Source organism: Sprattus sprattus (genome assembly GCF_963457725.1).
Source record: "Sprattus sprattus genome assembly, chromosome: 15".
Classification (NCBI taxonomy): Eukaryota; Metazoa; Chordata; class Actinopteri; order Clupeiformes; family Clupeidae; genus Sprattus; species Sprattus sprattus.
In genome coordinates this window covers 4,747,106-4,758,639 of record NC_137913.1, presented here as the reverse complement: position 1 = coordinate 4,758,639, position 11,534 = coordinate 4,747,106, and the positions used below count along the sequence as shown (strand labels likewise).

At 41.1% G+C, this 11,534-nt stretch overlaps 1 protein-coding gene across 1 annotated transcript; it reads left to right on the top strand.

The window, feature by feature from the left end:
- The first annotated feature begins 267 nt into the window (after nucleotides 1-267).
- On the top strand, nucleotides 268-2,406 carry LOC308376764 (Rieske domain-containing protein-like). The gene is made up of 4 exons (XM_080853224.1): nucleotides 268-404; nucleotides 869-1,073; nucleotides 1,585-1,619; nucleotides 1,773-2,406. Exons 2-4 carry the CDS (start codon nucleotides 899-901, stop codon nucleotides 2,055-2,057), a joined length of 495 nt encoding a protein of 164 aa, XP_080709350.1. The 5' UTR covers nucleotides 268-404; nucleotides 869-898; the 3' UTR covers nucleotides 2,058-2,406.
- Nucleotides 2,407-11,534: the final 9,128 nt, after the last annotated feature.

Below are 11,534 nucleotides of genomic sequence, written 5' to 3'. Positions count from 1 at the left end.
ACACACAGATTGTGAAATTAACGAAAATCGTGAAAATCTATAGTTGTATGTTTACCTGAGATTCAAACAGAAATGTGAACGGAATAAAGAAAACAACATCTCCCCACATTCAACATGTGTGAGTTTCACTACATGTCTACAGGGGGCGATGTGAGATAATTCATTGGCCAGCCTGAAACATTCTAAGAGTAGAAGAAAACTTTAGTCCTCAGTTTCTGACACCCGTGTGGTAGAGATAACAATATTATCGCGTCCCGTCCTGTGCGATAAGAAGGGATATGTGCTCCTCCGAGCGACTCGCGCTGGGTTCTAGAACTTTATACGGAATTTTGTGTGCGTGTAAAAGTGACGCCTTTTCTTTTTTTTAATCGCAAGAGCGAGCTCCACAGAGCGCTAACATGAAGGTAAGGAAAGTGTTAAACTGCGTGTTTAAAGACAAGACAAGACAATTTCGTTAGGATATATTACAAAAATAGACATCTTCAGGCTCTTCTGTTGTTTACATCAGCTCAAGGACTTTAAGTTTGCCCAATGGTCATTTTAGGTCTCAGTATTTAGGAACTAACATTCAGAGATACCAATAATTACAAAATGGTGTCATTGCTTTAGTTTACAGACTCATGACCTCTGAGATTGAGCTGAGCTGGTAAAGAGCTATTTTACAAGGCTTGTCACTTTTGGCATTGTTTTACTAGACAGCTGAGTGATTATTCTCAAAGAGCTTTGATTAAGAAAAGCAGGGAATAAAGCCTATGGTAACTCATAGCACATTGTGGCGACATGTGAGGGAGGGCCTTGCATTCCTCTTATGATTTTAGGAACTATCAGCTCACTTACCACTGTTTCCTTTTTGCTATGTCATCCTCAGACATCTTGAAATAAATGGAAAAGAGAAATCATGTCCTGTCCAGACAAGCGAGAGGCTCCCACTGCTGATGATGATGGAAAGCACTGCTTCGGCAAGAGAGAGGACATCATCCAGGCCAAGCGAGTCGTCAAGCTGGTGGATGGCAGGGACGTACTGGTTCTCTACCATGAGGGAGAATTCTATGCCCTGGATGTGCGTTGCTACCGTAAGGATGACCTCTATTTATACCAGGGGTTTCCACTCTTGCTTGTGGAGCAATTGCACTGCAAACCTCTGTCAATGCTACCAGAACACCTGATGTATTCTTGATTCGATTGATCAGGTGGCTTTATTTTATCAGCAGAACTATTCAATAGTCAATTTTCAGAACAGGGTTTTTTTTTATCACTTCGATTTTTATTGAATTTACAGTAGAACACAGAAAATAAGAAAGAAAAACAGAAGAGAAAAACAAAAAAACAAAACAAAAAACTTGTGGGATACATTGGTAGATACAAATTACAAATGTTTAGTATGTGCCTTGTAAACATAGATAAAGTGTCCATTTCTGCCACCTCTTTACAAGTATGTTCTGGATGTGAAACCAGTTAAATTACCCATTCATTGGTGCAGGAGATGGTGTTAAACTGTGTATACTTATGTAATGATTATTTCATATTAAATGATATAATGAGGTGTTTGAATGTTTTTGACAGTTAATTGTGATTTCCCCTCAGATTCCGGAGGTAATCTGGGACTGGGAGACATTGAGGTAAACTGACCTCTGTTTCATCTGACCTCTTACCTCATTTTTACCTTCCCCGTTGACTACTCTGATGTAAATCATCTGGAAAGCACCCATGCTTATTGCTCTCATTTTGCTCTTTTGCCTTTTTAACCTTTTTGTTTTTGCTCTCTTCGCCAGGAATTTGGTGGGCGGTTATGCATTGTGTGCCCTTGGCACAAGTACAAGATCACTCTGTTAGAAGGGGAAGGTATGTACCAGCCTGTGGATCCTGCTGTCAAGCCCCCACGACCAGGGCCCTGGCGCTCCAAGGGTGTGAAACAGAGGGTTCACTCTGTCACTGAGAGCAATGGCTACATCTATGTCACTTTAAATACTTCCACTGAGCCAATTGAATCAGACTGCTACCAGACAGACAGGTACAGGGCTACACTTGCTAAAATGCAGACCCAGAAGAAAAAGTGACCAAGAGGACTCGTTTGGATCGCCATTGTTCAGTGGGGAGTTCCGACTTTGTGATGTTATTTGGGCCAAAACACTTTTAAGTAGGCAGCTAATGATCATGCATGTCTGAACTGCAGAGCTTTGTCTCAGGGATGGAGTGGATGGCACAGCAGTCCCTTAGGCACCTGTACACATTTGCGTTTCTGCCTATCTGAAGTGTAATAATTGACGCAGGCGTGTGTGGATGGCCATAAACCTTCATCTGATTATTAAAGCCTTTTCTTCCTCTAAGCATGAATGAGATTGTCACATAATTGTCCTTGTCGTCTTGTGGTTGCTGCAGCTATTGATCACATTCCAAACCCAGAATGATATGATGATCAAAAAGGTATTTATGTGCTGTTTTGTAATATAACCTTATGTTCCCTGAATGTGGACATGAATAATTCAATATTGAATGAATAAATTATTTTTAAAACTTCAAGATTATATGCCTATTTTCCTGCATATGTGCCAGTGTGGCTGGTAAAATGTTATGATAAAATAAATTAATTGTATTGCTACCACTGTATCATTTATTGTAAAGAAGGATTTAATCATTTGTTGCTATTTCAATTTAAAGATAATTTGATACGCCTATGTGTTCTGTTGCCAATAAGGATGAGGTTTATAATGATGTATAACTGTCTCACCATGAGTGTTAGATGTTAAAAAGACAAACCGCTTTTATGTTTTATTTGAATCTCCATTAGTCAAGTCAAGTCAAGTCTTTTATTCACCTGACTTTCAATCATTATATTATATCTTCCCCTTTTAGGTCACAAAGGATGCACATAGCGGGACAATTAGGGTAGGCATGCGTTACTTTCCACTGAAAATCCCATTCCAGTCAGTTTTGTCAAGTCAAGTCAAGTCTTTGATTGTCAGATGCACAGAACAACAGAGTCAGACTGGGCACTGAAATTCTTAGGACAGGACACCGTACCACACTACCATAACATAACAAGATATAAAATAACATTTAAACATATAAGTACTCCAACATGATATAACATAACGTAAAATATTGAAAAGTTTGAATATGGATTGCATCTTCTTAATTGGTTACATGTTAATTAAAAAATCCAGTCACCTGTATTCACCTGTAATGAGCCAACAAGTGTAAAAAATCCTGTCAAAAAGCAATGAAACATGTCCCATGTCTTAAACTCATGAGATCCTTCAGGGATGTAGGGGAGAGTTTGATGTTGATTCATAATAGGTAGATATGACCCTTAACCATAAACGTATCATCAGAAATGAGGAAAGGATCATATAAAACCATGCAGGTTGGTTCACACTCCATTTAAGATAGTGAAAAACAATGAATTATTCTAATGCCGCACCAATACAATTATGATGCAGTAAATGCAAAACTAACTAAATGCAGGCTATTATTCTCATGGCCAAGTGGCAGTGCATTGACATGATTGTCAATTGAAAATATAAAGGCATTGGCATTGTAAAACTTTATATTTTTAATAACATCTCATGACACCTATATATGGCGGGGTCAGATTGATGTTTAAGGAACAGATCAAGTGCTGTCAAAAGGCCACAGCATGTTCAATTTGGCAATACATCGGCTAAATAAAATGTAAAGGTAAATGTACAAAATGTACATTTTGTAATTCTATATGAAATGTAGTTTACCCTGTTTATTCAATTTACATTACATTAGTAAAGACATTTGCAATGTTTTTATAAATTCGAGGTTTACATTTAAATGTTTTCCCACCAATTTGACCTCCATGCCTCTAGATGGCAGTAAAGAATGTCCAGCATACCACGAATTTAGAAGAAAAAGTGTGTTATCCAATGAAAATGCAAGGTACTCTCGTTTGAATTGTATATTCACCAATCGAATTTGAGGATTTACCAAATCTATCAACATCACTAGCTGTTTGAAACCCTAGCGCACATATTTGAATTGAATCAGCAAGGAACTTGAGTAGGGGTCTTTCTAAAACTTTCGGAATGGCAGAAGAATCTGCTGTCAAAGTTTGTGTTAGGGTCCGACCACTCATAGAAAGGTACGTTTGTGTTATTACTAAAGGTAGGCTTCTGAATTGTCGCTAACGTTACTGCTGAACAGCTCCCGTTAGCTAATTTAACGAACTATGCGTGCTTCTCGTCCTTTTATTCTACCAGCTAGGCGCGAAGTCAGTCAGCTTTAGCTTTCAGCTATATAGTCATGGCGGACATATATTTTCCACCGTTGGAGCATAACACTGTAATAATCTATCAGTTTAGATAGCTAAATCTCTAAAATTCCATATGTAGTAGCGATAGCATAGTAACGTTAAGTTAACAGTTGACTGAACGGCAGCCAAAAAGCTCAACGTTAGTTTACTTTTTGCTAAGGCAGTTTTGTGGCTTGCAAACTCTGAAAAGTCATCGGAAGTATGTCCATAGCTTACTGTGCCTTTAGACTGTCTAAACAACCCAAGAATAACCTTAACTAGCTATATACACAGCCAGATACATGTCTCAGAACGGTATTTTGCTGACCAGCTATCCTACGAGCTCCTACCTAACTAACATTAGCTGTAGACTGCCAAGTATCGTAGCTGACTAAACTACCTGATTCGTCCGGGTAACATTATTTTACTGTAACGCGTAAGCGCTTTGTTTAGGTTAAGGAACATTGGAATTCCCATACCAATATTATTGAATGATTGTCTTATCCATTCCAGTCAGGCGATCAGAAAATCAATAATACCGTATGGTTATTTATTTCTATTTGCAGGGAGGAGGCAGCAGCGGAAAATGCGGAGCCGGTACAGCTGTACTGGAAGGCTGATAAGCAAGCCATCCATCAGGTTGATGATGGAAACATCACAAAAAGCTACAACTTTGGTAAATATGGTTTGGCTTCGCCCTTGTTCCACTGCTCTTATGTGATGTCTTAGTTAAATGCCCCTATAAATGATATGGTCTCCCCCATATTTATACCACAATGTGTTCTGCAGACAGAGTTTTCAGTTCAGATGAAACCACCAAACAGCTGTACCAGGACATTGCAAAGTCTCTGGTGGTGTCCACTGTCGAGGGATATAATGGTGAGTAAGGGAAGCTGCAAGGTGCTGCAATGGGTGTATGTCTGTGAGTGTGGTACCGCTAAGGACATATTAATCTTTGATTTGGTCTGGGATACTGTGATTGCTTAGATGATTGGATGTCTGTATCTGAGATGTGTGCTCCCCCCCCAGGCACCATATTTGCATACGGGCAGACTTCATCCGGGAAGACGTTCACGATGATGGGGAGCAGCCTCATACCAGGTGTCATCCCACTGGCTATGGAGGATGTCTTCCAGACTATCAAAAATGTAGGATGACCTAAGATACTTGTTTGAGTTGTTCAGTATGTGCTTGTTTGTTTAAAAGTCGCACAGGCTTTTTCATTGGTTTTGTTGTTAAGTAACATTTGTTTAATAACCTCATCAAATTCATTTTGTTGATGCATGGTCATGGGTCATGGTCAACACACCTGCCGTTCCCCACTAGCTGCCCAGGCGTTACACTATGAAGCTTAGTGCTCTGGATTACAGACTGTATAACATAATCACCAATATAAAAACTTATATAGCATAATAACAGAAGAATTTCACTAAATATCAGAATCACGGAAATGCATTAATTCGAAAGATCAACACTCTGATGCCTCTTTAGGAGGAGGAGAATGTTTCTGAGGTTTTTAGAGGACTAAATGTTTTGGGTTGTGTTTTGTTTATGTGAAGTGTTCCAAGAAGGAGTTTCTCCTCCGAGTGAGTTACATGGAGATCTACAATGAGACGGTCACAGACCTGTTGTGTGACAGCTGGAAGAGGAAACCTTTAGAGATTCGCGAGGGCAACTATGTGAGTAAACTGTTTCATGCATTCATACATACATGCAAGTAGGGCTGGGTGGTATGGTCAACAAAAAAAAAAAGGTTCTTTTCCAGTGGGATTGGACGAGTCATGATTTTAAATTATTTATTTTTCTGTGTACATAAACTTAAGACAAAACATGATTAAAAAAACAATATGCTCTTACAAGGGCCATATCTGCAATATAAACAAAAGGAAAGCATCACTAGCAAGGCTGTTATTCTTTTACATATTGTCAATATTCACATTTACGTTTAGTCATTTAGCAGACGCTTTTGTCCAAAGCGACGTACAAGGGAGAGAACAGTCAAGTAACAACAAATAGTACTACTTTACATAAGATATAAAAAACGAAATAGAAAAGAAAAAGAAGTGCAGGAATGTAACCGCTGTAAGTGTAAGTTAAGCACTAGTCGAAGTGCCAGTTTAGGAAGAGAGGTGCTCTCTGAAGAGTTGGGAAGGTAGAGAGGGACGCCCCTGCTCTGGTAGTGCTATGCTGTTCGTTCCACCAACGTGGAACTACAAATGAGAATAGTCTGGATTGCCGTACTTGCAAAGACGGCAGAGCCAAACAACGCTCACTAGACGAGCGCAGTATCCTAAACATTGTAAAGAATAACACTAGGAGCAGCTCTGCAATCATTACAAAAATGTCAATATTCATAATTTGAAATGAAATAAAGCGCTTCTGGTAGGCAATGACTGGAGAAACATGCCGTTCCACTGCATGCTTCTGTCTAAGGTGCTGAAACAGGTTTGTCAGGCTCCTACCTTCGGTTCGAACTGGGCAACTGAATATTTTGAAAAATAACAACAACAAAAACCTGAGGTCATTTGATGAATTTGATATATCGCCCAACCCTACATACAAGTAAAATGTCCTAAAGTCGTGTATAATACTCTTAAATATATATGTATGAAGTGAAGTTTGTTTGGCTTCTAAAGATGTCTTGTGCTTGCAGAAAAATGTCTATGTGGCTGATCTTACAGAGGAGTTAGTGACGTCACCCGAACAAGCACTGGCCTGGATCCGCAAAGGAGAAAGTACTGAGCTCTCTCTCTTTTTCTCTTTTCTCTCTTCTCTCTCTCTCTGAGATTAAAATTGTTAATTATGTCACTGTGTTTCTATGAATTTCGGATGACTGCTAGAGGCGTTGATTTAAGCAGCTGGATGGTCATCACCATGTATGTGCAGTTTGAGTGTTCGTATCACCTGGGTGACATATTCCCTTTGCCCAGACGACTAATACCATGAAGGGCACGAAGAAGTCCTACCTTCCCTTTCAGAAAGTTGTGAAGGAGTAGGGAAGAAGGTTGCAGGTCGATGCACATGATGCAGCTGCACAGGTATCTGAAAAAGATAGACACACTCCTGGTTGGGTGACCTACGACGAGACACTACTGGTTGGGTGACCTGAACATGAAGAGGAATCAGGACTTCCCTTCTCTTACAGGCATAAAGAATAGCATCTACAATCCGTTTTGATAGCCTTGATTACTCCCTGGTCGTTTAGGCGAATGCCTGCAAAGAGACTAAGATTATGTGCAGAAGGGTCAACCCCTGAGGCCTGAGATGTCTGGTACAGGGCTAGTATGGGGTCGGACATAGAAGCGTCCAGTGACCTGTGGCTCATCTCCTGGTAGTTTGGATGAGAGGAGGGGGAGTTCTCATCTGTCCCCTCCTCGACTGACCCTCCACTGATTACAAGGCTCTTTGAAGCCCTAGTAGTGAGTGCAGTTACATGTGATGGGCATCCAGGTGCTTGAAGCATTGCCTCTCTGGCGGTCCACATCTTGTTTTGTTATGATGAAATTGAGCTTCACTATCTGTGGATCCTAGACCAGAGCTAAAATGGAATATGTGTTTTTTCACAGAGAACCGCCACTACGGAAAGACAAAGATGAATGAGCGAAGCAGTCGCTCTCACGCCATCTTCCGTATGGTAAGCAGCCTCCACATACACAGAGGGTTTGGCCAGCATACACACACACACACACACTCACACACATTCATACTGTTGCACAGCGCTGAGTTAAGTGTTTTTTTTCTTACCAGATCCTTGAGAGTCGAGAGTTAGGTGATCCTGTCTCGGGAGAGATCTCTGACGGTGCCATCATAGTGTCCCACTTGGTGAGTCAGTCACCCAGCTCTCTCGATCACACTGACCCTTGTGGTCTTGTTTTGAAAGTCTTGTTTTATAGTTTTTTTAAGATAGTACAGCAAGATGTATCACCTGGTGAGTCAGTCAGTCACCCAGCTCACTCGATCACACTGACCCTCCATTGAAGTCTTGCCTTGTCTGCCTGACTGTCTCTGTCTACATGTTCTCCTGCTGTATGTGTTGTTGTGGTTGTGTCTGTCTGTCTACATGTTCTCCTGTGTGTGTGTGCTTCTGTGTTGTTTTGGTTGTGTCTGTCTGTCTACATGTTCTCCTGTGTGTGTGTGCTTCTGTGTTGTTTTGGTTGTGTCTGTCTGTGTACACGTTCTCCTGTGTGTGTGTGTGTGCTTATGTGTTGTTTTGGTTGTGTCTGTCTGTGTACATGTTCTCCTGTGTGTGTGCTTATATGTTGTTGTGGTTGTGTCTGTTTGTGTACATTTTCTCCTGTGTGTGTGTGCTTATGTGTTGTTGTGGTTGTGTCTGTTTGTGTACATTTTCTCCTGTGTGTGTGTGCTTATGTGTTGTTGTGGTTGTGTCTGTTTGTGTACATTTTCTCCTGTGTGTGTGTGCTTCTGTGTTGTTTTGGTTGTGTCTGTCTGTGTACACGTTCTCCTGTGTGTGTGTGTGTGCTTATGTGTTGTTGTGGTTGTGTCTGTCTGTGTACATGTTCTCCTGTGTGTGTGTGCTTATGTGTTGTTGTGGTTGTCAAACAGAATCTGGTGGATCTGGCTGGAGCAGAACGAGCGAGTCAGACTGGAGCAGATGGTGAGCTCAGCTCTAACGTCCTTTTTTAAAATGTATTTTTGTATTATTATACTTTTAATGTAAATGTTGTTTTCTAAGCCTGTGTGTTCACAAACATTGATCATGCTGTACTGCATTTTATGATTTGTATTGTAATGTTTTTTTTGCCTGGATTCCCAGGAAGAATAGTCTCCACTACGGTGTAGACTAATGAGGATCCTTACTAAACATAAACATAAACTTTTCTGCCCTCCCCAATGGTCCTCAGTGACCCCCTCAGCAGGAGCGTGGAGTGATCACTGTGTTCTTGTTTCTGTGTTGCAGGTACTCGCTTAAAAGAGGGTTGCAACATCAACCGCAGTCTCTTCACTCTAGGGCAAGTCATCAAGAAGCTGTCGGATGAAAATCAGAAGTAAGTCCGAAAAATCACACTCTTTCCACGTTTTTTGATGTGTTTTTGAAGGTAACTTGTCATTTTTGACCCACCATCACGATGGATGGTAATCATCGTGATGCCACGCCACGTATTAGGTTTACAGGGCCGACACGAGTGCAGCCTAATTATTTCCAAATTATTTACATGTCAATGTTTCTGGCCAAAAAAACCAACATATTAACCTTGTCTGGCTTTAATAAGCTGCGTATTGGGGTGACCACACTACCCGCGGTGCTGAAAACTCTCTGAAGGCGTGCTGGTAGCGCATATGCAGAGATACTTCCCTGAGCGCACGGACACGTTGATCGTTGCATATTCTTCAGGATGGTGAACACGCAGGTGATCGCGTAGATTAGTTGTCTGTCCATCTTTGGCACGGACCACAGTTACGCAAATCTTACAGACACATTTATTTAAATCACTTTTAACCGTTAAGATCCAAAAGGAATAGAACGGCAGCTTTTTATAATGCGCAGCGCGCCAAAGCGCAAGAGGGCATTAGTAAAACAAAATATAGCCTATAGTTTTAAACGTATTACCATTACATTGCCGTTGTTTTATATATATTTATATTTTATATATATTAATATATATTTAATGCTTGCCTAAATATTTATTGTTGCTTGTCACCATGTTGGTTATTATTATTATTGAGTCATTACAACCCCCCCCCCCCCCCCCCCCCCCCCAGTACAAGTACACTTAAGTACCTGTTAAAGGCGTAGACTTCCATTCTAATCCAATACACTCCACATGCGCTTATAAAAACACTTCTGCAGTTTGTGGACATAACATTTAGTCCTTTAGCAGACGCTTTTGTCCAAAGCGACGTACAAGGGAGAAAACAGTCAAGCAACGAGCAATCGAGACAATAAATACTACTTTACATAAGAAATAGAAAGATTGCTTGAGGGTTCCGGTTATGGCGAGGTGCTAGGAGGTCGCACATTTTAAGCTCTACCGCTGGAATGTAATTTAATCCTACAATACTAATCAGAATATTGTCCAAAGACACGCAACATGTGTTTAAGAGTACCCAAAGTTACAATGTTAGCAGAAAAAAACTCATTTACATCCACACTCGCATGCATGGCCAGAGCCAGTGATGACTTTTGTTTTAATTTCTGACACCTTGTGTGAGCTGCATAGCAGTAAGTGATTAGGATTGTCGGTCTGAGGCTACCACACATTCACACACGCACACATTCACTCACTCACACACACACACACACACACACACACACACACACACACACACACCCCCGACGAGACGATATCATCGTCCATCACGATGTTTCAATGTAAACATCGTCTTCTGCCAAATAAGGAGACATCGCCCAACCCTACTTGTCATCCAACAATGTTGTATGAAATTTTGCCAAGTTTATTTACCACGTGCTACTTCCTGCAAAGAACACTTAAACAGCTCAGTTTTGGTTGATGCAAAAATGATGTACTTTCCGGTATTGACTAACTTGAAAACCTAACCTAAACCAGCAATATTATTTTTTGAGGTGCCACTGCACCAATCATCAGTGCACTTATGAGTATTTTTATTTCGAACTGAATATGAAAAAAAAAAAAAAAACAGTGTTACAACTGAAGTAAAGAGGATTTTAAACATCTCTTCTGTGTATGTATTGGTCTACTATTTCTAAAGTAAAGAAGGCAAAATCTGGGTTCCTTTATAAATATAATGTATGAACATCATGTTTGTGCCCTGGCTTATGTTGGCTTTGGGGGACTCACTATGGGGTGCAGGAGATGGTGCTCAAGGTGTTTTAGGGACTCACTATGGCAGGGGTCTCAGGCCCGTGGGCCAATTCCGGCCCGCAGAGTTTCATTGATTAAAACATAGGAAAGTTCCATTGATTTAAATGGACCATCCCAACGTTTACCGTAAAAATATGCCCCCCCCCCCTCCCCCCCCCCCCCAATGACCAGACTGGACGCTCATCGGCCCCCGGGTAACTTGAGTTTGAGACCCCCTGCACTATGGGGTGCAGGAGATGGTTCTCACGGTGTTTGCGTGTCTCCATAGGGGTTTCTGCAACTACAGAGACAGCAAGCTCACACGCATCCTGCAGAACTCGCTTGGGGGCAATGCCAAGACGGTCATCGTCTGTACAATCACCCCCGCTACACTGGAAGAGACCATCAGCACACTGCAGGTGGGTACACTGTCTCCTTTCCGCCCCAACCCGTCTCCGTCTATAGGTCATGACCTTCTCTCTTCTGATCTTCAT